The sequence below is a fragment of the Drosophila albomicans genome, chromosome X (genome assembly GCF_009650485.2).
Source record: "Drosophila albomicans strain 15112-1751.03 chromosome X, ASM965048v2, whole genome shotgun sequence".
Lineage (NCBI taxonomy): Eukaryota > Metazoa > Arthropoda > Insecta > Diptera > Drosophilidae > Drosophila > Drosophila albomicans.
The window spans coordinates 23,501,004-23,526,752 of NC_047627.2; the positions used below are offsets into that span (position 1 = coordinate 23,501,004).

The 25,749-nt window shown below is 42.1% G+C and overlaps 8 protein-coding genes across 9 annotated transcripts; 3 read left to right on the top strand and 5 right to left on the bottom strand.

Moving 5' to 3' along the window:
• Nucleotides 1-1,079: 1,079 nt before the first annotated feature.
• Nucleotides 1,080-6,691, top strand: LOC117577646 (CKLF-like MARVEL transmembrane domain-containing protein 4). Its single transcript, XM_034262527.2, has 3 exons — nt 1,080-1,685; nt 5,762-5,929; nt 6,013-6,691. Exons 1-3 carry the CDS (start codon nt 1,521-1,523, stop codon nt 6,208-6,210), a joined length of 531 nt encoding a protein of 176 aa, XP_034118418.1. The 5' UTR covers nt 1,080-1,520; the 3' UTR covers nt 6,211-6,691.
• A 365-nt stretch (nt 6,692-7,056) lies between these two features.
• Nucleotides 7,057-9,288, bottom strand: LOC117576971 (ADP,ATP carrier protein). The gene is made up of 3 exons (XM_034262152.2): nt 8,821-9,288; nt 8,197-8,324; nt 7,057-7,809 (listed from the first exon to the last, which is right to left on the bottom strand). The coding sequence occupies exons 1-3, from the start codon at nt 9,136-9,138 to the stop codon at nt 7,335-7,337; spliced, it is 921 nt and encodes a 306-aa protein (XP_034118043.1). The 5' UTR covers nt 9,139-9,288; the 3' UTR covers nt 7,057-7,334.
• Nucleotides 9,289-9,431: 143 nt separating this feature from the next.
• On the bottom strand, nt 9,432-16,228 carry LOC117568198 (ADP,ATP carrier protein). 2 transcript variants are annotated; one of them, XM_034248667.2, is made up of 4 exons: nt 16,064-16,228; nt 10,725-11,025; nt 10,527-10,654; nt 9,432-10,459 (listed from the first exon to the last, which is right to left on the bottom strand). In XM_034248667.2, exons 2-4 carry the CDS (start codon nt 11,019-11,021, stop codon nt 9,985-9,987), a joined length of 900 nt encoding a protein of 299 aa, XP_034104558.1. In that variant the 5' UTR covers nt 11,022-11,025; nt 16,064-16,228; the 3' UTR covers nt 9,432-9,984. The 2 variants fall into 2 exon arrangements, with proteins under 2 accessions (XP_034104558.1, XP_034104566.1); XM_034248675.2 differs by lacking the exon at nt 16,064-16,228 and adding an exon at nt 13,249-13,403.
• A 437-nt stretch (nt 16,229-16,665) lies between these two features.
• On the top strand, nt 16,666-17,230 carry LOC117577976 (translation machinery-associated protein 7 homolog). The gene is made up of 2 exons (XM_034263058.2): nt 16,666-16,781; nt 16,845-17,230. Exon 2 carries the CDS (start codon nt 16,848-16,850, stop codon nt 17,040-17,042), a length of 195 nt encoding a protein of 64 aa, XP_034118949.1. The 5' UTR covers nt 16,666-16,781; nt 16,845-16,847; the 3' UTR covers nt 17,043-17,230.
• Nucleotides 17,011-18,635, bottom strand: LOC117577975 (ribokinase). The gene is made up of 3 exons (XM_034263056.2): nt 18,438-18,635; nt 17,835-18,383; nt 17,011-17,770 (listed from the first exon to the last, which is right to left on the bottom strand). Exons 1-3 carry the CDS (start codon nt 18,500-18,502, stop codon nt 17,455-17,457), a joined length of 930 nt encoding a protein of 309 aa, XP_034118947.1. The 5' UTR covers nt 18,503-18,635; the 3' UTR covers nt 17,011-17,454.
• A 394-nt stretch (nt 18,636-19,029) lies between these two features.
• On the top strand, nt 19,030-20,406 carry LOC117577974 (delta(3,5)-Delta(2,4)-dienoyl-CoA isomerase, mitochondrial). The gene is made up of 4 exons (XM_034263055.2): nt 19,030-19,196; nt 19,328-19,478; nt 19,540-20,164; nt 20,235-20,406. Exons 1-4 carry the CDS (start codon nt 19,139-19,141, stop codon nt 20,331-20,333), a joined length of 933 nt encoding a protein of 310 aa, XP_034118946.1. The 5' UTR covers nt 19,030-19,138; the 3' UTR covers nt 20,334-20,406.
• Nucleotides 20,407-21,083: 677 nt separating this feature from the next.
• LOC117577971 (xaa-Pro aminopeptidase 3) lies at nt 21,084-23,119 on the bottom strand. Its single transcript, XM_034263052.2, has 3 exons — nt 22,508-23,119; nt 21,643-22,453; nt 21,084-21,586 (listed from the first exon to the last, which is right to left on the bottom strand). Exons 1-3 carry the CDS (start codon nt 22,865-22,867, stop codon nt 21,150-21,152), a joined length of 1,608 nt encoding a protein of 535 aa, XP_034118943.1. The 5' UTR covers nt 22,868-23,119; the 3' UTR covers nt 21,084-21,149.
• Nucleotides 23,120-23,748: 629 nt separating this feature from the next.
• LOC117577972 (annexin B10) lies at nt 23,749-25,580 on the bottom strand. Its single transcript, XM_034263054.2, has 4 exons — nt 25,419-25,580; nt 24,631-25,342; nt 24,292-24,473; nt 23,749-24,006 (listed from the first exon to the last, which is right to left on the bottom strand). The coding sequence occupies exons 1-4, from the start codon at nt 25,428-25,430 to the stop codon at nt 23,950-23,952; spliced, it is 963 nt and encodes a 320-aa protein (XP_034118945.1). The 5' UTR covers nt 25,431-25,580; the 3' UTR covers nt 23,749-23,949.
• Between the last annotated feature and the right edge of the window lie 169 nt (nt 25,581-25,749).

Below are 25,749 nucleotides of genomic sequence, written 5' to 3' on the forward strand. Positions count from 1 at the left end.
GCACACACTGATCGCGCCGCTATTTTAATATTAGTAAATTCGACAAGTTGACTTTCAATGAATATTATAAATATTTAATAGGTTTAATATTAAATTGACAGTCTATCGAAAATATACAATAATGTCATTGCTGCACACAACATTTTATAGCTATCGAATAATCGATGTCCAATGACAAACTTTCTGGGGTATAGTTTCGATAAATCGATGGCAGCCAGTGTGGCTGCTATACATTTTTAGTACTAAAATACTGCAAAGTACCATTTTCGATATATTGAGCAGAGTAAACTGTGCGATCAGTTATCGAAATATTTATTATATGGGCAAAATTGCCGTTACTGTTTTGGAATATATAAAATTCGTTTGAGCGCAAATCTACTAAGGTCAAAGAGATAAAAGGAAAAGCTACATTTTTCTTGTTTAAACAAACAAATAATATTGAAATTGTTTTTAATTTTTTTATTCACGCACTTATTTTTGTGGAATATACATATATTTTTTAGATATGTAGTATACTTTTCAAAATAATACTTGCGCTGAGTGTATGTGTGTGTTCGCATTTAGCAGCGCGTGGGTCGGGAGAAGGAGGGCTAGCTATGAGTATAAGGCGCCATTGAGAACATGTATAATTGTTGTTTGTGTTGGGTGTTCAGCAAGCAATACTTACATAGTATATTATATTGCTCAGGTCTCGGCAAGCGTTCGGCGAAAACCTGATTGCGTTCGGCTCGTTGGGGGCCGCAGAGCTTTGGGCGGCAAGCTGCACATATACAATTGCATTCACATACGTATATATATATATATGTGTGTGTGTGTGTGTGTGTGTTGGGGAAGGCATGGTGTGGAACGAAAAAAAAGGGCTGTCCAGGCGATCGGCGCGCGTGCGTGTGTGTGAGTGAGTGAGTGCAAGTATATTTTGTTTGGTATTTTTCTGCTGGTATGCGTGCAGTTAACCGTTATACGGCAAGTCCGCGACAACAGCCAAAGCAGAGGCAGAGGCAGCGACTGCGACTGCGACGCATAACAGCGACAACCGCAACAACAGCGACAGCAGCAGCAACAGCGACAGTATTCAGAGTCAGAGTCAGTGTCAGTGCCGTCAGTCGTTGGACGCGTATCGTTAGCAGTGGTCGACGAATTGCCGATTTGAAATAATTTCGATATACGCATATATGTATATATGTAGCTGTCGTTTTCTGTTCGCGCATTAAAAGTACATGAGAAGATCTATTTGTTAACTAGCTGCTACTATATACACATACATAGTTTTGTCAAGGACTTTGTATATTTATATACATATATTTAAAAAGCACACAAACGCGCGCCTCGCCGTCATACTTATTATACTTGAAGTAGTATATGAATAGATCTATCATATTCTATTTTTTTTCTGTCTTGTTTTTTGTGACACAATCGCGGGTGTGACAAGGAAAGAAAAGAAGTGTGTTTAAAAATAGTTGACAACTGAGAAAGTAAGAAAAGTAACATTTATCGAGAGAAGCACAAGAAAAGTTATCGAAATGGTCGAGACGGTCGTTAATATTGAGCGCACAACAACAACAACAACGGGGCCACCTGGCGGCGTGAATCCCTCTGGAGGCGATAATGGCGGCTTTTGGGGCGCAATTCGCCTCAATTTGGACTATTACAGAACAATACCCGGCATTCTCAAGATTGCCCAATTGGTAAGCACCAGGGCTGCAACATTATCCCCCCCCCTCCCACGCTTATCAGCATTCAATGTGTAAATTGAAATGTTATCTACGGTGTTGTCAATTAATGCACATTCCTCGCCATGTCAATTCTTATTTATCTCTCTCTGTCGCTCTCACACTGCCAGTGTCAGGATCTCATTAGTTGGATAAGATAGGGAGGGAGATACTAGAAGAAGAAAGAGGAAAGCTAAAAGCCACCAACCATGTGAGTGCTGCATGTGGTCAATTTCAATTCCAATTTGAATTTGAATTTGATCACCTTGATGACACACAGCCACAATAGCTTATGCAATACATTATCAATATATCATTATTGGCCGCCGCGGTTGTTTTAAATTTTTCATATCTAATGAACGGGGAATTTACTAGTTCTATTTGAAAGCGAGCGAACAGCTGTTGAATTTCACGAAAATCTGATTACTATATTAGACACATACATACATATTATTAACCCAGCTGGGCAAAAAGCGTGGGAAGAGGTTTACCAGTTGCCAGTTACAAGTTACAACTTGGCCAAGCCAATGCCAACAACAACAACAACAGCGACAGCAGCAAAAACAACAACAAAGTGCAAGCAAAAAAGCTGCCGATGTCCGCCCACAGGTGGCCGCCAACACAGCGCGTAGCACAACAGCGACACACAGCGGCCTCTTTTTGCATTGACACACACACGCAGACTAGCGATAGAAATGAGTACAACAACAACAACAATGTGGAAAAAGACTAAAGGAGAGAGAAAGCGAGATCAGCTCAAGATTGTCGCTTGGCACATGCCAAACACCCAAACACACACACACACGCACGCACACAGGTTGAAGGACAACGCATTGAAAATGCGGTTAGAAAATCAATAGAATGATAGATACAAAAAAGAACAACTAAACAGTTCAATTACTGGAACTCACATTAAAAAAAAAAAAAAAAAACGTCTGCCATTAGCATTATTAATGTATTATTGATTAGCGCTAATTGGTCGCTTTACGACATCGTTCGCCACTCTTCTAACACGCTTCTCATGCCAAACAAAGTGTTTAGGCAAATTTGCACAGAGACAAAAAGAGAGAGAGAGAGACAAAAAAAAGATTTAAATAAGACAAACAGACGACGGATTTTCGGCGTCTTCATCATCGTTAAATGCAATTTCTTTTTGGCGCGTTGTAATCTTATCGTAGCAACAGCTGATAACCGACTTTACTACATCGACTTTAGTATCATGAACTTGGCATACTTATTAGCAATACTTTTTTTTCGGGTGGGTTGGAAAGGGAATTGCGATAGACTAAAGTTAATGGAAAGCGCTCTCCGTCTCTAAGCCTCAACAAGGCTGATAAGTCCGTTGAAATTGAGGCAACAGCTGGTGGGTAATCGATATATATGTATGATAATACAGATTATGGTCGATTGGCTATATTTTATTTTGGTAGTTTTTTGTGGTTGAGTCACCATTTAACACATGGCTCACATTACTCATGCGACCCGTGTCCTTTACATTACTCATACGATCCGTGGGCCATGTGGTACTTTTTTTTTTGTAGTTTTGTGTGGTTGTCGTTGATCTTATCGACCATTCAACAATTAAACTGGGCCGGCTGGCTGGCTGGTTGACAAACATAACGTCGATAGAGCTCTAGAAAATGCCAAACAACGATAAGATTGCCCAAGCACAGCAAAGAACAAAAGTTGATTCCACTTACAGTTCCCTGATATTCCAACAAAACAAAGTTGGTTCCAGTTTAAGTTCCTTTCATATTCATAAGGGCGACTATTGAATTGAGTTGAATCAAAAGTTCCACAAATTGTGTTGTTGTTAACTTGGACAAAACAGATTTTTTGGGGGAGACCAAAGAACTTGTCGTACTATTTATTTTGGTCGTGCCATGGCCGTCTGTAAGAATATCTACGAATACGAGAATTCGTCGTCGCATATTTATCCAATCTATATGTATGCAAATTTTGTATGCGAGCAGAACCGAAATTATACGAACGAACCAACGATCATGATCATGATCACGATCACGATTTATTCGGCTTTCTTCATCATAATAGGCACATTACGTAAGATATTATGTGTACTATATATCCACATATATATAGAATGTCTATACATATGTCTGCTGCAAGTATTTTGGAAGCAGTGTGTGCCACTGGGACCAAGGTCTCTATACTATATAGTATAGTGGATATTATTGCCCGCCCGCCCATTCATTCTACAATGATCGCAAGTGGTTTATAAGTTGGCCCAAAGCGGAAATTGTGACATACATACATACACAGAGAAATATTTTAAGAATTTTTCAACCAGTTATGGCATTATGGTAATACGCCCGAATAATACAATGAATTGCGATTCAAACAACTTGAGTGATCTAAACTGAGAGTGATCGTCAACAAGTTCTCATTTCAAAGCCATGTGTCAGTTAGAGTCTCTGACTAATTACGGGCTACAAAAGTGAGCTCATCTTAACGTAATAATAACGATTGTTTACACCTAATTTGCTTGTCAACAAATCGTTTTGCTTATGTTTTTCTTTTTTTCATGTTATGTTTTTGTGTTTACTTTCTCAACTGCTCAGCTGTTTGTGTGCATTGTCATCGGTGTCATCGTTCTGCGCAAGTGTGACTGTCTCATTGTGTTATCGTTATCGGCATGCCGCCATTGAACTTTTGAAGCTGCCGCCCCTATGCTTGTTGCTTTGTTTTGGGGGTGTGGCCGTATCTTTGCCTTTAATCGATGCATGTTTTTTTTCTGCTGTTAGAAGTGCTGAGCTGCGTCTCTGTCTCCAACTCCGTTTCGCTCCATCGATCATGCGAATACACACACACACACACTCATGCATACACGTGGATGTATGTATGCAGGTCAACATAGCGGTTACATGCTTCAGAAGGCAAATTACCCGTTTTGATTAAACAAGAGCAACAACGACAATCTTGATCCCGTCGCATGGTTATTATCAAAATCATTTCTACGCTATTCAAGCGTTCAATTCTTTTACACACCTACATATACATGTTCGTATGTGTGTGTGTGCTTATACATACACATGTCTAATATTTCTCTATAATATATTCAAAATTTTCGAACGCGAGTTGAATTTATTTTTGAAACGTGATGACGCAAAATTGTGATGGCTTTTTGTTTTTAATACCCTTGGCGAGCAAGATTATTTGTATAATTTTATTTCGTTACCAAATGGCAACGACACTTCCGACCTCATTCATAAACTGTCATATCTGTTTCTTACCTAGTCTCAATTTACAGTTGTGGTTACACTTACTTTTGTTGACACAAAACAAAAAACAAAGAAAAAAGTCTGTGGTCAAGTGCAAAAACTACAAACTGCATTGGCAATCAAGTTCAATCAACCTCGGCCAACAGAGGGCGCTCTCAAGCTTCGCGCATGTAAACAAGAGTTCGCATATGTGCACACACACACACACGCACACACACTTCCATATTGGATGCACAAACGAAAGACAAACAATAACATAAACAAGAACCAGTTGAGTTGTTGTTACTATGTTATTTTGCTGTGGCGATGCCAACAGGTCGTCGCGTCGCTGCTTTTTTTTTGGCGTCTACAACTTTCAGCTTTCACTTTTTGTCTCTGCTTACTGTGCCTTTTGTTTTAGGTAAATGCCAAACAGGCAGCAGCAACAACAACAGCAACAACATAAATGCGCACACCTGAACAAGTCTGTCTAATTAATTCACAATTATTTTTGAGTTTGCCACTGAAATGGGCAACAGTCATCGAAATCGGTGTCGTCGATACAAAATCGACGCCCACCACACGTCCTGGGTGTCAATTTGTTTGACTGTCAAAGTGCAATGACTAGTGACGCATCTCTCTCGCTCTCTCTCTCCCTCTTTCTCACACCATACCACATATGTATATATGTATGTATGTTTGTGTGCACATACCTAAATAAGGCAATTAACTGCGATCCCGATTGGCGCGTTCAATTGCTTTAAGGTTTGAAAATGTAACGGCGCCAATTAAGATGAGCAATTGATGAATATTTGCTGTTTGTTTACTTTGCAGGTACTTGGCATCATTTGCATGGCGCTTGCCTCACCGTCCATGTCATCCGCAACAAACTTCTTCCTGACCGTTGTCGTGCTCTCGTTTATCGTCACCATCCTCTTGATCGCCGCCTATTTCTTGGGCATTCGCGAGGCTCTCAATGTCAACGTCAACTGGATATTCTCGGTAAGCATCAATTGAAATAAAGAAACAGAATAATATGCTTAACTTCTTACCCTTCTCTCTCTCTCTCTCGCTCGCTCTTGCAGGAACTGATAGCCACCGCTATAATTACCTTGCTGTACTTTATAGCATTCATTGTGCAGTTGGCCAAATGGGGCGAATCAACTGAGCATGGACACGGCTCTAATACGGCAGCTGGCGTCTTTGGACTGTTCAACTTCTTGGCCTATGCGGGAGGCTTGTACTTCTTATTCTTGGCGCATCGATCGGGAGCCACGCACTAAATCGAAAGCCCAAAAGCTTTTTCGCCGAGTTAATTGCCTGATACGATTCAAATGCAATCCACACACACAAACACACGCACGCACACAATGAAATCAATTTAATAGTCACACGCAAATTGCAACCATCCCCCCGTAGCATTGTTTAAAGTTGTTTTCTATGTATTTTTTTTTTGTTTGTTTTAGTATTTTACTGATGATTGTTCAAATCTAACGTTTATATATTGATTTACGTATGCATGTATGTATGTGGAGCACACGCACACGCAAAAAAGCTCACTCAAACTAGAGAAAGAAAGGAAAAAGAAAAACATAAAAAGCTTGCTCAGATCAAAATCAGTTCAGCTCTCTCGGCTTGATTTGTTTTTAATGTTATTTTAATGCTTACTTTTAACTTTATCGCCTGCTAACATTTAAGTTAAAAACAAAAACGAAAAAACAACACACAACACCGCAAAGAAATAAGTTCAATAAATTATTCATATTTTGTAACTATATAAAAAAAAAAAAAAAAAACAAAAACAAAAAAGGAAATTTGTTTCACTAGGAAAATTTTAAAAAAGGAAATTTGTTTCACTTTTGAACGGGTGGCAAACTCGACTAAAGCGTGCTCTAGGCGGGTTTCCCACCTAACTCACCACACACGAGGTGCGCGCAGATTGATGTGGGGAATAAATGGTTAAAATTTCTACTCCCGAAATTCTTCATATTCCGAGTTAAAATTATGCAAATCAATTATATAAATAAATAATTTTAAAATGTTAAAGCGATTTACATTTGGCCATACAAAAAACACTCTCACTAGAAAGCTCTTTATAGCCCAGTTTCAAACCCAAAGCACACAACACATCGTAAAAATGCAATTTATTGTCCATAAACTAAATTTTGTTCAATGAAATTAACTAAACGAAATGGCCAGACACAAATCGAGACTGCGGGAGATACATCAATCAATGGGCTGCACATTTGTATGGAAAGTGATTGATTTGTTTCGATTAGTTTCTATTGCTTTGGGCTATTTCGAATTTTGTCACAAGAGTGAGAGAGAGAAAAATGGGGGGAAATTCAGTCAATTCAGGTGGTGGGATCAGCTCGGTAACACGTTAAAGGTAATGTGTGCGTGTGCGTTAGATGTATTTCTTGAACTCGTCGTAGATGGCAAGAACCAAAGCGCCGCCAGTGCCGCGAATAATGTTCGAGAAGGCGCCCTTAAAGAACGCAGCAATTCCCTCCTGCTTGGCAATGAGCATCCAACAGTGAGCTGTATTCTTGTAGATCATCTCGGATTTCTTCAGACCCGACTGCATCATCATGCGACGACGCACCGTATCAAAGGGATACGATGCAATACCCGCCACCGTGGTGACCACCTGGGCAATGGCCCAGCTGACATAGAAGGGTGTGCTCTTTGGATTCGGCAGGTGATCGCGACAGGTGTCGTAGAACCCAAAGTATGCGGCCCGATAGATAATGATGCCCTGCACCGAGACGATAAAGCCACGATATAGACCAATGGGGCCATCCGATTTCACCACCTTCTTCAGGCAATCGATCAAGCCCGTGAACTCTCGCTGTCCGCCCTTGCCGACATCGGCGGCCAAGCTGAGGGGACAGAAAGAAGAAGGAGGTTAATAAGGAAATTAGCAAGTTAGTAAGGAGAGGGAGAGAGATTAAGGAAGGTTAATAAGAAGAGGAAGATAGATGGTAGGTTAGAAACAAGGTAGAGATAGAAAAGGCAGATTAGTAAGAAGGGAGGGAAAAAGGTAGGTCAGTAAGAAGAGGGACAGAGAGTAGTAAGGAGAGAGAAAGACAGAAAGCATGTTTTGAAAAAGGGAGATAGAGAAAAAGTGGAAAGTTAGTGAGAGAGAAAATAGGCAGAAGATTAGTGAGAAGGAAAAGATAGAGAAAATACGGACGATAAGTAAGAAGGGAGAGAGAGAGAAAAGACAGAAGGTAAGTAAGAAGGGAGAGAGAAATATCACAACTTACCGGGTACGCGCAAAGTCAAGTGGATAGACAAAGCATAAGGATGTGGCGCCAGCGGCGCCTCCAGATGCCAGGTTGCCCATGAAGTGACGCCAGAACTGTTTCTTCTTGTCCACGCCGCCAAGGAAGACCTAAAGTGAGACCCAAGGCGAATAGTAAAAGTAGTATAAGAAAGTTATAGAAAACCCTACGAACTAGGCCGGAGGAGATGCCTGCTAAGTTGACGTGGCTGTTATCGCCACCGAAGAAGTTCTCCTTGCAAAACAATGTCCCGATTTACAAGGTTATACTTATTCCGGTCTAAAAGTACGGTTTGCAGGTGTTTGGGGTCGCAGGGAAAACCCATTTAAATAAGATCCTGCTAGCGAGATCTTAAGAAAAATATGCAAGGGATATCAGGAAGAGAAAGTTCCGAAAGTTGGAAATCCTTTTCCAGGTCAAGATTTATTTGAATAGACTGGGCCCTTACACCCAAAATTGTGCTTGCTCAGTGTCAGAGGAACTGCACCCGGAGGAAATTCTTGAAATTGTTAATATATAATCCGGTTAAGCAGAAGGGAACAGATCCCAACCTAAACACTATAACCCAGAAAGAAGCAAGGAATAGTCCCGGACCCTATGACTTACCGACTTGTACACATCCTTGAAGGCAAAGTTCAACGCCTGAGTGGGAAAGTATCGTATCACATTGGCCAAATTGCCGCGCCACAGCGATGCAAATCCCTGCTCCCTCGGTATGCGGACAAAGCAATCGATGATGCCCTTGTAGCGTTTGTCTTCCGAGATTTGCTTGGACACCTCCTGCACTTGGAGTATGAGCTTCACTCGCTCGATGGGCGCTACCGCTGTCTTGGCAATGGCAGCCGAGACACCGCCGGCCAAGAAGTCAATGAGGAAGGACTTCAGGTCACCGCCTCCGCTTCCACCGCCACCTTCATCGCCCATCTTGTGGTTGTGTGTGTCTTTCTCTTAGTCTTTCCTTCTTTCACAGAGCAAAGCACAAAAGATAATAAAATTGGAATTTAATTTTGTCTCGAAAAAAAAATTAAAAACGAATAAAGAATTTTGTATAATTTTCGGAGCAGATCAAAAACCAGACTGAGATTCCAGCTCAAGCAAAACAGTTTAGTTGGTGACGTTTCAAAGTCGAAGGTTACTTTGATCTCCACAAAATTCGAATCCTTAAACGAATCCAAATCGAAGCAAGCTGAAAGAGGGGGAATCGAAATCAAACACAGTTTGGTCTACTATTTTTATCAATTTTTATATTTTGTAATCAACCGCAGTTGATTTGGTTGTTTGTTGGTTGCATTTGTTTGCAGTTTTAGAGTGAGAGAGAGAAATGACGATGTTGTTGTCGCTTTCTCTCTCATCATTTTTCGTGGCTGCTTCGCCGCAGAGAAGAAAGTGCTTGGGAGGAGCGATTCGATTTGTTGGCAGAGATTCCTCCCCAAACCAACGCCTGACAAAAATACTATCTATTTATTACAATTAGAATATAACAATTTTGGGTTGTCTATGATAATAATGTTCTCGTCGTCGTCTCGTCTCAGAGCTCCTCTTGAGGCGCCTCTCTTCTTCTTCATCTTCCATATGTGCCGTTGTTGTTGTGTGGCCGCTAGTGCAATTAAATTATTTTCCAGTTATTATATAATATAATTTCATAATTATATTGGGATTATTATTGATGTTGTTGTTTCGTAATGGTTTTGTTGTTGTTGTAGTATAATATAATTAGCTGGTAGTGGTTTGTTGTTGTTGTTGTTGCTTTGAATAATTTAATAATTTAATTTACAAGAACTTCTTGATCTCATCGTACAACACAAGCACGAAAGCACCGCCAGTGCCTCTGAGAATGTTGGAGAAGGCGCCCTTGAAGAAGGCACCGCTGCCTTCCTGCTTGGCAATGGTGGCCCAGCAGTGCAGTGTGTTCTTGTAGATGATTTCGGTCGATTTGCGGCCAGACTGCATCATCATGCGACGACGGACAGTATCGAATGGATACGACACAATACCGGCAACGGTTGTCACAGCCTGAGCGATCGCCCAGCTGATGTAGATGGGTGTGTTCTTGGGGTCGGGCAACATGCCGCGAGCGGTATCGTAGAAGCCGAAGTATGCAGCACGGTAGATGATGATACCCTGCACAGACACACCGAAGCCGCGGTACAAGCCAACGAGGCCGTCGCTCTTGAAGATCTTGGTCAAGCAGTTGCCCAGACCGGTGAATTCGCGAGCACCGCCCTTGCCGGTATCAGCAGCCAAGCTAAACAAAAAAAGAAGCAGGTATTAGATTTACACATCAAATAGAAAATGAATTTCTGCTGACTTACCGAGTACGAGCAAAGTCCAATGGGTAGACGAAGCACAGAGAAGTGGCACCAGCAGCACCGCCGGAGGCCAAGTTACCCATGAAGTAACGCCAGAACTGGGTGTTCTTGTCAACACCACCCAAGAAGACCTAAAGAACGAACAACATTTGAATGTTTAGAGGAATATTCCAACTCGGTATCTATTTACGGCATGCTCACCTGCTTGTACTTGTCCTTGAAGGCAAAGTTCAGAGCCTGAGTTGGGAAATATCTAATAACGTTGGCCAAGTTACCGCGCCAGTATGAAGCAAAACCTTGTTCCTTTGGAATGCGGATAAAGCAATCAACCATACCCTTGTATTGCTGATCGGGGGTGATTTGTTTCGAGATGTGCTGAACCTGCAGGAGCAGTTTCACACGCTCGATGGGAGCGACGGCAGTCTTTGAGACGGCTGCGGAGATGCCTCCGGCAGCGAAGTCCTTGACGAATCCCATAGCATCAAAATCCTTGCCCATTTTGCTGCAAATTTTGCGATTGCGATTGCCATTAAAATCTCAACTCTCATCTTCATCTTCTTGTTGAATCGACACATATTTTTCATTTCTTGAATGTCGTTCGTCTTCTCATTTATTGTCGCATGCAGTGATTGTTAGGTTAGTTGGTTAATGTGATTGATGGTGATGATTATGGTTGATGGATCTTGATTACTTTTTTTTTTGTTTTGCACGTTTTTCTTTTTTCACTTTACAACACACAAAACTTATACGATACAATGGAATAAGTGTTTTTAAACCGAAGCCACACAAAATATTAGCCATGCACAAACAAAATACAAAATGTAAATAAAACAATACCAATCGAAACTCTGCGATAACAGTTTCCAATCGACGAAACCGCCGCCTACACAAGTAAGCGGACAATCTATCGATTGATCGGTTATCGAAATAGTTCGCGAAGAGCATTGCAATAAAGGTAAAATAAGTGAGAGTGAGTGAGTAAGCAGATGTGGTTAAGTAAGGTGAAAGTAGTAACTTAAAGTATGTGGGTTAGACTAAGCAAGCATGTTAATCAATACAATTTGTGGTTTTCTCATTATTATTCTAGTTGTCTACACGCTCATATCATAAATAAATATCAGACCGGCATTATTCAGCGACACTCTTCTCATATGCCAATTCTTTTTTGTTTTTTGTCGCTTCTCGAATTTCTTCATGTCTGGCACTATTTATCAGCAACAGCAGCAGCAGCATTTAAAACTCTTATGTTAATTTGTTGTTTTTTTTTCTATATACATATGTATACACTGACATCAGAGCGCGTCGCGTTGCCAAGCGGCTTTTCAATTGTTTATTAATGTATTGGTGCGCTCATTGTATTCGTGTCTATGTATGTGTGTATGTGGAGCCGCCGCTGGCGGCAAAAACTGGTTGGGTTTTTTCCCCTTTGCGCACACATTTTGCTTATGAATCAGTTTTGGTTGCCACGTTTTTATCATGGCGACTTTTACTTGCAATGCAATTTCGCTTAAATGAATGCAGTGCAAACCAGTTACAATAAAATACTATTGATACACACAATTGAGAGCACAAAGGTCAAAATAGAGCATTTACTTAACGTGTTCCTATTTTGTGTAAATGTGTTTGGTGCGATTTTTGGCAATGAGCACACAAACACACACACTTGTACATATCTACACGCCCACATGCATTGCATAATTGCTTGCTTGTATAACAAGGCGATAGATGGCGCTTTTATTGCAAAGCTAAGAGAGAACCTCTGCGTTCACTAGTAGAAAGGGGATGGCAATACGAATACGCTGTAGCTCTTACAGTTGACATTGACCACAACAGTTGAGAGACCGAGAGAGAGCTTTCTTTTCGCACCTTGCTGTTGTTGTTGTGCTGTTATATTTAGAATTCAAGTGTATTGCTAAAAGCGTTTTTTGTTCTTTCGTTTCACTTTTGATTTGTTGTTGCTCACAAAAAAGTAGCGCAAAATTAAATTAGTAGTCAACCATCTGTACCCAGTCTAGGCCGCTTTTCATTGACGAAAACTAAATTTATGTAACAATTTAGCACAGCAGTGACAGAGAGCGCACAATTGAAAGAGAACCCAGCCAAGAGAGCGCATGAAGTGTGGACAGGGGCGGGTGGCAGAGGCAGAGGCATTCGCCCTGTTATCTAATCTGCTCCAGGGGCAGCAGCAGCAGCTGAGACTGAAAGAGCTTTTGCAAAGAGCACGCGCGGCCGTTGTGATGTAACAACTTTGAAGACACTTCTTAGCACGTGTGAAGTTCTGTTAAGTTTAGAGTTGAATTTGAATTGGGAACTTGCTTTGTTTACTACTTTGCACAGAGGTGCGAAAGTCTTTTTTATTTCAATTAGATTCATTCTCGATTGCATAACTATTTATTATATGGTGGCTGCATAAGTCACAAGAAAAAAATATTTAACTAATTCATATTGAATTGTAATCACACAAAATAAAAGCTTTTGTTTATGTATTTTTTTTTTTTGTTTTAGCTATAGTTGCTTCTCAATGATTTTGCACGTTTATGTAACAATAAAAAAATATATGGATTTATTATTGCTTCTGCTTTGCTTGATTAATTCCAGATAATAATGAACAAAAAACCACTAAACTATTGTTGCCAGTTTTGTTATTTATGTTGTATGTTTGATTTGATTTAATTTGTATTTATGCACAAAAGCTAAAGTTGCTTTAATATTTTATAATACGTACAATTTGTTTGTGTTTTATATCACAGCACCGAAAAAAAAATTATTTATCCTTATTCCTTGCGAACTCAAAGGTCTGCACCGGACGGCAACTAAATTGCTTGTGAACTATTCGCACAATCCAATCGGCCAACTAGCCTGTGCTGCGCAGCGTCGCTGCTGCCAGCTAGCAGCTGGCAGAGGGCAGCGACAGCGGCAGCGTTAGATTCAAGTTCAGCTGAGCTCTCTCGCTCTCTTAAGCGTCGCAGCGGCAGCGCAACAGTTGCAAGAGCCGTCAGAAGGAAAGAGAGAGAGAGCGTTTCTAACGGTAATGAAAAACAGTTGGCAACAGTGGCCAATGGCCATGTTCGCGTACTCATCAATAATATATATTGCAAAGCCTTTGCACGTGTGTGCGCGCATACGCAAAAGATCAAGAGCGAGCAAGAGAGTGGGCAACAGATCACCACAGACGGCCTTATCAACCATATACATATATATATATATATATATATATGTGTGTTTGAACACTGACAAGCAAAGAATTCATTCAATGCCAATCTCATTGCATAACATGGCAAAAGCGAGGCGATAACAAGAGTTCATTTCAACACAAATCAGACTAGGGAAAAGGAAGTAAGAGTGACGAGGAAAGCATGCTACGAATATGTACATATATGAAGGAAAACATATTTTAGGCCAAATCTTTACATAAATAAATGTATGTACATATACAACCGTATTTCAATTGTTTTTCATTTACCCCTTTCGAGGTTTGCGGCGCCTTCAAAAGCTAACCAAATGATGCGAATGCTTGCCAAAAATGTAAACTTTTACTCAGTTGGCAACGCGACCACAATACCATGAACGTTGACGTCGCGTCGCCCGCATCAATAGCGTACGCTACGTAGCATGTGACTTGGAGGAAAAAATTTGACGCATGAGCTGCGCTGCCTGCGCGCTGCTCTGCTCAGCTTGACGCTGCGCAGCGACCACCAACTCTTTCTTTCTCTCTCGCTCTGTCTGCTATTCTCTGCTAAATGTGTTCGAGGCAATTGCGACGTCACAAGAGAACCTTTTTTTTTTGTAGGCGGAAGGTGCCGCGTAATTGAAAGTGCGTACAACGATTAGATAAACGCCGATAGTCTACACACTAATAAAACAATTTTATATAAGACATTTTCAAGGCCTTCTGTCCTTATCTTGTGCCGACAATTACATAAAAACAGATTGTCTACAAATGTGAATGATAGACATTTTAGGCAAATTGCCAACGCTTCGAGAGAGCGAACGAGCCTAAATAATGTCACGGAGTTGCCGGTCAAAAAATAGAAAAAATAAAGAAACTTAATTGCAGCTATTTTCAGCGAATCGAGTACAAGTGCGGTGAAATGAGATCAATGGGCTAAGTACGAAAAAAGATGTCATCTTTAAATGTTTACGTAGAATATAAACAAATGCTTTCAACTGCGACAGCGTCGTTGTTGTTAGGCGGAATATAATTGCAGAGTTGAGTTTATCGAATATGAGAATTGTCGTCTCGTCTAGGGTAGTTATCGAAGACGCTGACGCATACGCAATAGGAACAGTTTGAACAGTTTGTTTACCGCCTGGTTGATGACATTAGCAAAAATATGAGACTGCTTCACAACACTGACAGGACGTTTAGCGTCGTAATCGATGCATGTAATCAGTTAGACAACACATTCAAAATGGCGCTAAAAAAAAAGGCCAAACAAAAGGGCAATGGCTACAATACGAATACAAATACAAATCACATGTGGCAGTGAATTTGCATGACGCGTTTCATTGCCTGCTGACGTCACAGAGAGCAACGGCAGCAAATGCTGTCTAGTACTATGCATTTTAAAGCAACCGGTTTTGAGATTTCTTAGCAGGTAAAAGCAGCTCTCCACCAATGTAATGACAATTGACACTCTTAAAAATCTGAGAATAAGGGAGAATGCAAAAAATCCCATATACTCTCTATCACACACACACACTAGCTCGATGGGAAGCTTGCGCGTGTAAATGGCGAGGCGTTAGAGTGAGCGAGAGAGCGCGATAAGCACATGGAATTAAATGTATGTATGCGTGTGTGTGTGCCGCTTTTCTAGCCGCTATAGCAGCAAAATTGTCACACTTTTAACAATAAGTAGAAGAGTAGCAATTGCTAAATAACGAAAAAGTACTTGTAACGGATAGGTATATTATCAATTAGATTCATTACAGCGCAGATGGCACAGATGTTCTCTGCATGCGTGTGTGTGTGTCAGTTTGCTTGTGTGGCACCGTTTTTTTTCATTTTTTCGCTGCTTGCTTTCGACATTTTCTTGCGAAAATTTTTTTTAGGTTAGAACACATTGCAGGTGGAAGGAAGAGAAAAAGAAGGACGATTTTTACCTGACAACAATTTGTATAGATGCTGCTAGCTGCTGCTCAATATAGGCAGCGTCAATTTAATTGACCACTTTGGGTCATATCGAACAATTTTTGTGGTTATGTAAGCGCACCTTCGATTCAGCGATTTTTGCTAACTTGCGTTCTTTTTGTACAACAAAATGTATACATTTGCATGTTTCTATTGTTTTCTATAATATATGTTTACAATGGTTAATAATTCATGCACAAATTAGTTTTAAACCAACACCGGACACACAAAAAAAAAATTTAGCACATTACATAACTAAAATTTAGTGCAAGGTGAACGTGAAGGAAAAAAAATCAATGGCAATTTTAATGGACACTTTGCACTGCCCATTGTTTTATCATTGTTGGTGTAGTTCGAAGTCCAAATTAAAAAAAAAATACATGATTTGTAGTAAAGAAAAGCACAATACCTTCAGTTATTAAACTTCTTACAAAAGTCACAGAATAAAAACTTCTTTTGCAGAAATAGAATTTCCCACTTGGCGTTGAATTAAGCCGCGTGCTCACTTAACGAACGCAATTCGTGAAGTGTAGGTAAATCGCCAACAGCAGCGTGACCACAAGTTCAATGTTACAATATACTAATTTGCTTTAGCAAAATATACTACTCAATTGCTCGAATGGTAACACTTTATTCGATGAGGTCAATTTCTTTAAATAAGCAACTTCTGTTTGGATCATTTTAGGTTGATTTTAAACATAATAAGCATATTTTTCATCCATTTAAATCTGTTACTGAGTTCAAAGTAATATTTTATTAAAGAATGTCAACATAAAGATTGTCGACAAACTTAAAAAAAAATATATCGGAATTTAGTATTTAAGTGTTGCTTTTTGTTGCAATCGATAATGCAAATCTAAATTTTTATGATTACATAAAAACCCATTTTATTATTATTATTTGGTTGAAAAAAATCTTTCGTTTTATTACACATTTATGTGTAGACATATTTTTGTTGTTTACCCACAATATAACAAATTTTGGTTTGGCGGGACGGTCACATGTGTGTTGACTTTGTAGTGTTGTAAAATAAACAAAATCAATACAAAGTAGCTCATGCAAACTTGGCATTCAGTATATTTGAGTGACTAACGAGCACTGAAAAGAAAAGTTGGGAAAACGTGCGAGTACGTGAGCGCTTTAAAATAAAAGTACAAAAATAATTAATAATAATTATTGCATGTTTGCAGGAGATGTCTGGACGTGAAGGCGGCAAAAAGAAGCCATTGAAGGCGCCCAAGAAGGAGGGCAAGGAGCTGGACGATGATGATATGGCTTTCAAGCAGAAACAAAAGGAGCAACAAAAGGCAATGGAAGCGGCCAAACAGCAGGCGGCCAAAAAGGGGCCGCTTGTCGGCGGTGGCATCAAGAAGTCGGGCAAGAAGTGAAGAGCCCGTTAGACAAACAACACACACACACACATAATAATACCAACAACAACAACAGCAGTGGCAGCAGCAACAAATGAAAAATTGCCAGTTTAGCTGTTTGGCGACTCTTTTTATACTTGCAATTGAAAACACAACACACAAAATAGCCGATTAAACAATGTAACAAACAAACATGAAACTCATAACTCGCTTTAATTGTTTTTTTTAACAGTGCTCTGGCTAGTTGTTGGGTTATTATAATTATCACTAGAGGGTAATTAAAAAAAACAATATATGTATATAGTAAATATAGTTGTGAACAACCAACAGGTAATTCCGCTTAGCCAATTTCAGCAGCAATCTGCTTTTTTTGCTCACTTCTGGCAGCACTGATCTCGCTCACTCTTTCTCCTTGCTGTTGCCGTCTCGCTCAGGCGCGTGGAAAACTTGCCTGTGTGCCCGGAAGCTGCACAGACTTGGATGCCACCGCACAGGCAGCCGCAATGTGCTCGACCAGCTTACGCTCTGGATAGCGGGCCAAGTGATGAGCCAAGGCACCGATGAAAGCATCCCCAGCTCCTGTGGTGTCCACCACCAGCTCGGGCGGCACTTGAGGAGCTGCCACATATTGCGAATGCAGACGATCAGCTTCCTTGTGGGCACACACAGCGCCCAGTTTGCCCAGAGTGATGATGACAGTATTGGCGCCCAGATCAATAAGTCGTTCCGTTGCTGAAGTTGCTTCACTACAAGAGAGAAGATGAGGGATCATTAATCGTTTGGGAATTTCAGCTGCTCCATAAACTCTACCTAATGCTGCTAATGTTGGCCACTCCTGTCATCAGGGCCGCCTCCGTTTCGTTGACACACAAGATGCTCGCGAGCTTCAGCAGCTCTGCAGGCGTTTGTGCCAAAGCTGGGGCGGCATTCACTATGGATACGCCTTTGAATTGACGCAGTGCCTCCAGAGTTGCCGGCACTGGCGTCTCCAGTTGACAGACCAGCACCTTGGCCTGTTCAAAGAGTTGTTTAGCATTGCCAACATCGTCGGTGCTGAGCAAATTATTCGCTCCCACTACAATGATAATGTTGTTCTCGCCATCATCGGCCACAGCGATCTGTGCAATGCCAGTGCTTTCACCTGGCACTCGCTCTACGTGCTGCACATTCACTTGCTCGAGGCGCAGCTGCTGCAGGTAATCGGCCCCAAAGCTGTCGTCACCCAGCTTGGCCACCAAAGCTGTCTTGGAGCCTAGGCGCGCAGCTGCAACACATTGATTGGCGCCCTTGCCGCCGAAGCCCCTTTGAAATTTGTGTCCATGCAGTGTCTCACCTGCAGCGGGAAGGCGTGGCGTATAGCTAGAAGATTTTAATGTTAAGAACTGCTTGTTGTTGTTTCTTTTGGCAACTTACCAGATGAAGTCAATAATGGCGGAGCCAAAGACAAGCACCTCCAATGCGGCTGTATCGCTGCTCATTGTTGCGTACTATTTGCTGTGTTCAAGTGCAGTTGCGGGCACTTTGCTTATCATTAGGAACAGCAATAATCGCAATAACATCAAAGTCAACAGCGGATGCCATGCCGTCATTTGTGTTTTTGTTATTGTACATCTTTGCGTTGGTCATCTGTGACGTATGTGTTGCACAAATCGATTGTGCTGGTGATCGCTTGTCTATCGACAGGCGCGCGAGTTGGCAGTCTCCACTATGATGTTGTGTAGTCTAATTGGTACAATAAGAAACAGCAAGTGTTTGAACTGCGTGTACAAAAAAAACTTACGATAACGGGACTTCAACCAATTTCTGCAAGCCAATGCAATTCTACACACAATTTAAATGCACTTTATACCGTAAATTAAGAAATTAATTTAATATTTGAACGCACTACAAAAATGCACTTGCTTGAACGACACTCGTCGTAATTATGGCGCGTACCTAAAAACGCAGTGTGACCAAAGCGCATGGACTGTAAAATAAGTATATTCATGATAGTATAGCGCACTACCAGTATATTCGTGAGAGTACGGTCACGCTGTACGAAATCAACAAGTCAACAACCGCTAAAAATTATAAAAGAAACCATTTTCAAACGATTGTTGAATAGTGCTCTCAAAATGTCGATGCAGAGACTTACAAACGTTATCAGACTAACACCACGACTCTCCGCCGTTGGTAAGTTGTGCGACCCAGATAACAGCCAACGGGGAGTCTGTACGATTGAAGTCCAAGAAACGGTTCAAAGGAGCAAAGTCCAAGCAATCAACAGGTCAATTGCATTACAAACATTTGTTTTGTTTTCGCAGCCATGCAACGCAACAACACGACAAACGCGTCACATAGTGCCACAGTGCCGCACTTTAATACGCTGGCCATTACCTCCCCCAAACCCTTCGTCTTCCATGTCGAACTCAATCGTCCCAAGAAGCTGAATGCCATCAATCGCGAGATGTGGCTGTAAGTGCATGGTGTATATCAAATAAAACTAATGAACACAAAACTGACCACCTTTCTCCAGTGAGATCAAAGACTGCTTCGAGGCATTGGCCATCAATCCCGATTGTCGTGCCATCGTTCTCTCGGCGGCCGGCAAACATTTCACTGCCGGCATCGATCTCTCCTCGATGCTAAGCTTGGGGCAACAGCTGGCGGACAGCGATGATGTAGCACGCAAGGGAGTCGTGCTGGAGCGCACCATTAAGCTGTATCAGGACTCCATAACAGCCGTCGAACTCTGTCCCAAGCCCGTGATTATGGCGGTGCACATGGCTTGCATTGGCGCTGGCGTCGATCTGATCACGGCTGCCGACATTCGCTACAGCACTCAGGATGCCTTCTTCCAGGTGAAGGAGGTGGACATTGGCATGGCCGCCGATGTGGGCACCCTACAGCGTCTGCCCAAGGCCATTGGTAGCCAGTCGCTGGCTCGCGAACTCTGCTTCACTGGACGTCGCTTCGAGGCCACCGAAGCCGAGCGCAGCGGCTTGGTGAGTCGCGTGTTTGCCGACAAGGAGGCGTTGCTTAAGGGCGCTCTGGCGGTGGCCGAAGATATTGCCAGCAAGAGTCCAATTGCTGTGCAGGCGACCAAAGAGAACATGGTCTATTCGCTGGAGCACACGAATCAACAGGGACTCGATCATATTGTGAGTGATGAGAAGATGGCAATTTCCATTTCCTTTTTTGTAATTGTGCATTTCTTTAATTATCTTGCAGCGTGTCCTCAACAAGCTGTATCTGCAGTCCGAGGACTTTGCTCAAGCTGTCGCAGCTCAGCTCACCAAGGACGAGAAGCCCATCTTTGCCAAGCTCTAAACTCGAAATTCTAAGTTCTATTGGATTATCAATTGTATTGTATCATTTTTAATTATATCATCATCACTCTCAATCACTGTGTAAAGTCTTTTTAGGTTTCTAATGTGTATACAGATTGCATTCATTAGGAATAGAAGTCTACTCTATTTAATTACAATTGATTATCTGTTAAATTAGTTCATTGTTTGTTGTTTAGGAATTTATGTTAAACATGAGAAGATTAATTGCATTTATATATTTCTTCTCAATTCATTCTCTGTGAAATTTGTTCAAATTGTTTAGGAATTACTGTTAATCTTGAGACCAATTGCATTTGAATAGTTAATTAACTTTTATAGAACACATTATGGAGAGAAGTCGAATCTTGTTTGAAGACTTTCGCTTTCTCTATGTAAGACTAGTTTGTATTGTTTTGAAATTTGGCTTAAATTTTGTAATTACAATTGAATTGAAATAATGATTGCTAATTAACAAATTTAGTTGCTCTTTTGAATTGGAAATCTGATTCTGTTTGCAGCAAAATATAATGTTAACAATGCGATCAAAGTTCAGAGCTTCAATTTTGTACAAGATTGTGTTGTATAGCTGATCTTTGATTACTCCTTCTATCTCTTTGTCTCTATATATGAATTTTCTTGTTAATGGCGAAAGCTTTGATCTGGCTGCTTTTCTTTTCTCAGCTTTAGTTCATCTGTTGTTACAATTGCCTTTAAATTTTACTGCTTATTTACCTACTCTTCTCACTTACTATCTCTCTCTCTCTTTCTCTGTGTTACACTGATTTATGACTAGTAATTTTGTTCAGAAATATGTGCTTCAATCTTGCTGCTGCTGCGGTTTCACCTTGAAGAGATTCTCGAGCGCACGTCGCTCCTTCAGGCATTTGGCTGTCAGCACCTCCACTTGGCCCTGCTCATTGATCAGTATATCGTCCTCGATGCGTATGCCAATGCCACGGAATTCGGGCGGCACATCCGTGCGCTGCTCATCAATATAAATGCCCGGCTCAACGGTGAAGACCATGCCCGGCATGAGGCGTGTGTTGCGCGGCACATGCGGGGTATCGTGGACATCCATGCCGAGGTAATGCGACACATGATGCGGACAGAATTTGTAGCCCTGACTGGCCAGCTCCTTGTAGTCACTCAAATGCTTCGACACCAGCCCAATCTCCTGCAGATATTTGCCCAACTTAAAGCAGGTGGTCTCAAACAATTGATCCAACGACTCTCCGCCTGGCTGCATGATCAACTCTACAAGTAAAATACATTAATTGAGGGATTCAAGAGGAAACAAAGTAAGAGCAAACCAATTGTTTCCTTTTGCAGCTGCTCCATCATGTCATAGAGCGTGCGCTGGGCATCCGTAAACTCTCCGCTCACGGGCCAAGTGCGAGTTATGTCGCTGGTGTAGCCGCCGTACTCACAGCCCGCATCCATGAGCAGCAGTTCCTTTGGCTGCAGCAGCTGCGTGTTGTTCACATAGTGTATAACGGTGGCATTCTTGCCGGCAGCCACCACAGGTGGATAAGCCAAATAGCTGGCGTTGCGCATGCGGCACTTGAAGTCTATCGATGCATACAGCTGATGCTCCGATTGTCCAGGCCGTGTCTCCGCCATCACCTCGTTGAAGGCAAGCGAAGCGATTTCACAAGTGCGACGCATCAATTGCATTTCCGCCGGTGATTTGAGCAGTCGCATATTTTCCACAAAGCTGTAGGCGGGCAGGAGGCGTGCCCGTTCGCTGTTGCACAGCTGCAGCATGGCATCGTTCAACTGCGGCAGCTCCGAATGCTTTAGATCGAACCACAGATGTGGCTTCAAATGCGCCACACTCTTGGCCGCCAGCTGCGCAAAGCTGTCGATGGGATACGATTGCTGTACACCAAACAACGGGACGGCGTATTCGGGTCCCGTGCGTGGTCCATCCCAGAGCTCGGCGTGCGGATCCTTGGGGCGCATAAAGAGTGTCGATTGCACCTGCGACGCATCGTCGATGGTCATCATGAGTATGGCATCCGGCTCCAGGCAGCCGGTCAAATAGTAAAAGTCCGAGCTCTGTCGAAACACATACGGTATCTTGCCGCTCATGTACTTTTTGGCTGCGGCGCCAATCACCAGCTGCCAAAGATGCCTTAATGAGGATTAATGTATTTTTGATGCTTTGATACTTACCATATGACTCTTGGAGGCTCGGCCATTGAACTCATCGCCAAAGCTCTCGGCATATGCCTTAAGGCCCTGCATCAGTGATGTGCGCCGCAATTGAAACTCGCGCAGCTCCACGCCGGGCACAAGTTCATTGGCTTTTATTAGATGCGGATGCGTGTAGCATGTGGGCTGCCCTAGGGCACGCTGTCCATGGCGCAGAGCTTCGGCAATACTGCCACTGCCGCCCACACGCGTCTCTTCCTCCTGTCCTGTGCCTTTGGCACCTGTTGTGGCGTATTTGGAGAACTTGGCTGTGGAGCTTTGTTGCTGTTGATGGATTGCGCGCAACAGGCAGAAACGTGGCAGGCGTTTTAGCGCAAACATTATGTGTGTGTATGTGTGCTATTTATCACGTATGTCGTTATGGAATTTGTTACAAATTTGTGTAATCTTTTTTTTTTTTAGGAGGCTACATAAGCAAATGAAATAACTGACAAAACAAAAACATTTGCCGCTGTTGCAGTGTCAGCGTGACCGCAATTTCGAAATATACTAATTAGCTTTGCGCTCTGTAGAATTTGTGCTGGACTGGTCACACTATTCCGTTAGCGTATTGAAGCAATTTGTTCAAAATTCCATTTTGATTTGAAAACTTTAAGTTGTATTATTTGCTATTTTTGTTTTTGGAATCAGCAACATTTGAAGTGCTTAGTTTGAAATATATAAAACAAAAATGTGGCATACTTACATATGTATGCAGAGACATTTTCATAAATGATTTTGTGTGTTTGGTGAGTTTCAACATGGCAACCATAAACAGTTAGCTAGCTGGTTGTTTTTGCAATTCCACAATATGCAGGTGAAAATTAGGGCAGCGCATAATGAAATTGTACCTTTTAATTTATATTTTGTGTGTATTTGCCTTTTTTATTACACTCATAATACGTTTAAGTTATTTTAAATGAATTATTTCTTGAGCCATGTTGACTACACATTCCCGGTGGTTTGTGTTTATGCAACTGCAGTTATCGATTGCAATAGCTTTGCTCAATATCGATGACAGGTGCAACGATTTGTTTTCAAATTGCAGCTATCGATTTAACGTGCATAAATCGAGGGTTTTAAACATACGAGAAGTAGTTTGCAGTTTTTTATTGTGGGAACTGATGAAGTAAGCTAAGTAAATGCAACTGCTACCTCACTATTCTAAACCTAATCCCCTGCCCACTCTTCTTGTCGATGGTTTTAATTAACAAATTTTAAGTTGAGTAACAATTTTATTAAAACTTAAAGTTTTAGCTTAAGTTTTGTAATACACATAATAATAATTGTATAGCTGCAACTGTGCGCTTCAAGCAAACATTAAAAGCGAGTCATACTGTTCTAAAGGCACTACAATACTATATATATATATATTTAATCTCGGATTAGCATTGACATTCTTATATTCCTGTTTCTGTTCCTGCTTAGGCGCCTCCCAACAGCGCTGTCAAAGCGCGCTTGTAATCACCCGAAGTCTCCGCCTGCAAGAGAAGAAAATACGAGATTAATCAAGTTGTTTAAAAAGTTGATTTGAAGCTTAGATAATTTGGAATTCCGTAAACCGAAAGTTAAAAGCCAATGTGAGTGAGCCCAATACTTACGTCCTAGCACCACCAACAACAACAAGACAATAACAAACGGATCAAGAACAAGAACCAGGAATACAAAAAAAAGCAAAAGGTGGATAAGCATTACTCAAGTGTTTAAACTATGTATGTATGGGGAATATAACTAGATGATTTTAACAAGTTCAGCTCTTAACTCACCACAACAGCACTGTGGAGCGTGCGATTGTAGATGCGCTCAAACTCCTGCTTGATGGTCTCCAGATCGATCTCAGAGCGACAGACAATGATGCGTATAAGCGTCGCGTCATCGGTGCCGGCGCCGTTCATCGCCTTGTACAGACGATTGGCAAAGAAAGCCGCTGGCGACTGCACACACTCAACTACAGAGGGAATATAGAATATTATTAATCGTTTTTCAATTATGGGATATTACAATTATGATCTAAATCTATCCAGTGATGGGGCAGAGGATGCTTGATTTATCGTCTAAGAATATACCCTCTTATCCATACCCTGTAGAGGGAGTATCAGCCTTACCTATGGCCATCATGGCGTCGTGCAGCTCATCGGCCATCTCATGCTTGATCGCCTGCTCAATGGTCTGGCCAGAGAGCTCCTTGTATTCGTCAAAGACGAGACGCAGCTGGGCGAAGCTGGCGTGCGCCATGATGCGATTGAAGACCTCCTCGTCGGTGCCCAGTTTGGCCTCGCCTGCCGCATACAGCTGTGCAGCCTGATCCTTGGCCTGCTCGGCATCCACGGGCGTGTCGAGATTATCACGCACTCCCGTCACAATAAGCGTGAGCAGGCGGCGAAAGAAGCCAGACGTCTCGCTGCACATCTGCTCGGCCAGGGGGCGTCCATACTGATCCTCGTAGGTGACGGCAATCTGCTGCATCTCCTCGTTGCTCTTGGTGCACAAGATCTCGACGAGCGTTGCCTCCTCGGTGCCCACACCGGCCATGGCCGCATGCAGCTGCTTGCACAGATATTCGACCGGTGGTCGCATCAGTGCCACGATAACATCTTCAAAATGGCCGCCCAGCTCGCCCTTCAAGTCATCGATAAGATCGCTTTCGAACTCTGACTCATAGATGGCTCTAATTTTCTGACGTTGCCCATTGGTGCGCGTCGTCAGCACATCGATGATTTTCTGCTCATCGGTGCCCAGGCCACGCATCGCATCACGCAGCTCCTGGCTGTCGCTGGCGGGGTCGAAGGGGCTGCGGGGCACAACAGTGGGCACAGGCTGGGCGCAGTCAAATCAATATTCAGTGTAAAGTATCGAACAAACAAACAACCAATCGAGCACTGCACTCGCTTACCTTGTAATCCATTTTGTTTGCTGCACGTTAAACGTAATTTCGCACAAGTGTTTTTATGATGATTCACTCTGCACTTTCTATGCAAATTTTGCTGTTGTTTTCTTTGGTAGTGCGCTTTCGTCTGCTCTGTTTGCTTTAGCTTTTGCAACTGAGGCGGCGTTGTCATCGCCCAACCGCCCAACCTGGCGCATAGCATGTTTGCTTGCATAGGCAAAAGCTTTTGCCAGCAAGCGAGCGAGCTTTGAATGTCTCTTTCTTCCAACTACGGCTTGCGTCGCATACACTTGAGACGTGAGAGCTTTAAGACGACATCACCTCATTCTAACTACGG

Excerpts from the sequence above, each read along its gene's own strand:
- LOC117577646 (XM_034262527.2), top strand. The coding sequence starts at position 1,521 with ATGGTCGAGACGGTCGTTAATATTGAGCGCACAACAACAACAACAACG. Across the intron at positions 1,686-5,761 it reads TTCTCAAGATTGCCCAATTG|GTACTTGGCATCATTTGCAT; the intron begins GTAAGCACCAGG and ends TTTACTTTGCAG. Across the intron at positions 5,930-6,012 it reads ACGTCAACTGGATATTCTCG|GAACTGATAGCCACCGCTAT; the intron begins GTAAGCATCAAT and ends TCGCTCTTGCAG.
- LOC117576971 (XM_034262152.2), bottom strand. The coding sequence starts at position 9,138 with ATGGGCGATGAAGGTGGCGGTGGAAGCGGAGGCGGTGACCTGAAGTCC. Across the intron at positions 8,325-8,820 it reads TCAAGGATGTGTACAAGTCG|GTCTTCCTTGGCGGCGTGGA; the intron begins GTAAGTCATAGG and ends GTCTCACTTTAG. Across the intron at positions 7,810-8,196 it reads CTTGACTTTGCGCGTACCCG|CTTGGCCGCCGATGTCGGCA; the intron begins GTAAGTTGTGAT and ends CTGTCCCCTCAG.
- LOC117568198 (XM_034248667.2), bottom strand. The coding sequence starts at position 11,021 with ATGGGCAAGGATTTTGATGCTATGGGATTCGTCAAGGACTTCGCTGCC. Across the intron at positions 10,655-10,724 it reads TCAAGGACAAGTACAAGCAG|GTCTTCTTGGGTGGTGTTGA; the intron begins GTGAGCATGCCG and ends TTCGTTCTTTAG. Across the intron at positions 10,460-10,526 it reads TTGGACTTTGCTCGTACTCG|CTTGGCTGCTGATACCGGCA; the intron begins GTAAGTCAGCAG and ends TTTTTTGTTTAG.
- LOC117577976 (XM_034263058.2), top strand. The coding sequence starts at position 16,848 with ATGTCTGGACGTGAAGGCGGCAAAAAGAAGCCATTGAAGGCGCCCAAG.
- LOC117577975 (XM_034263056.2), bottom strand. The coding sequence starts at position 18,502 with ATGAGCAGCGATACAGCCGCATTGGAGGTGCTTGTCTTTGGCTCCGCC. Across the intron at positions 18,384-18,437 it reads GCCATTATTGACTTCATCTG|CTATACGCCACGCCTTCCCG; the intron begins GTAAGTTGCCAA and ends AAAATCTTCTAG. Across the intron at positions 17,771-17,834 it reads GCCAACATTAGCAGCATTAG|TGAAGCAACTTCAGCAACGG; the intron begins GTAGAGTTTATG and ends TCTCTCTTGTAG.
- LOC117577974 (XM_034263055.2), top strand. The coding sequence starts at position 19,139 with ATGTCGATGCAGAGACTTACAAACGTTATCAGACTAACACCACGACTC. Across the intron at positions 19,479-19,539 it reads ATCAATCGCGAGATGTGGCT|TGAGATCAAAGACTGCTTCG; the intron begins GTAAGTGCATGG and ends ACCTTTCTCCAG. Across the intron at positions 20,165-20,234 it reads AACAGGGACTCGATCATATT|CGTGTCCTCAACAAGCTGTA; the intron begins GTGAGTGATGAG and ends ATTATCTTGCAG.
- LOC117577971 (XM_034263052.2), bottom strand. The coding sequence starts at position 22,867 with ATGTTTGCGCTAAAACGCCTGCCACGTTTCTGCCTGTTGCGCGCAATC. Across the intron at positions 22,454-22,507 it reads GAGCCTCCAAGAGTCATATG|CTGGTGATTGGCGCCGCAGC; the intron begins GTAAGTATCAAA and ends CATCTTTGGCAG. Across the intron at positions 21,587-21,642 it reads GCTGCAAAAGGAAACAATTG|AGTTGATCATGCAGCCAGGC; the intron begins GTTTGCTCTTAC and ends TTTTACTTGTAG.
- LOC117577972 (XM_034263054.2), bottom strand. Across the intron at positions 24,474-24,630 it reads CGACGCCATGATGGCCATAG|TTGAGTGTGTGCAGTCGCCA; the intron begins GTAAGGCTGATA and ends TTCCCTCTGTAG. Across the intron at positions 24,007-24,291 it reads CGCTCCACAGTGCTGTTGTG|GCGGAGACTTCGGGTGATTA; the intron begins GTGAGTTAAGAG and ends CTTCTCTTGCAG.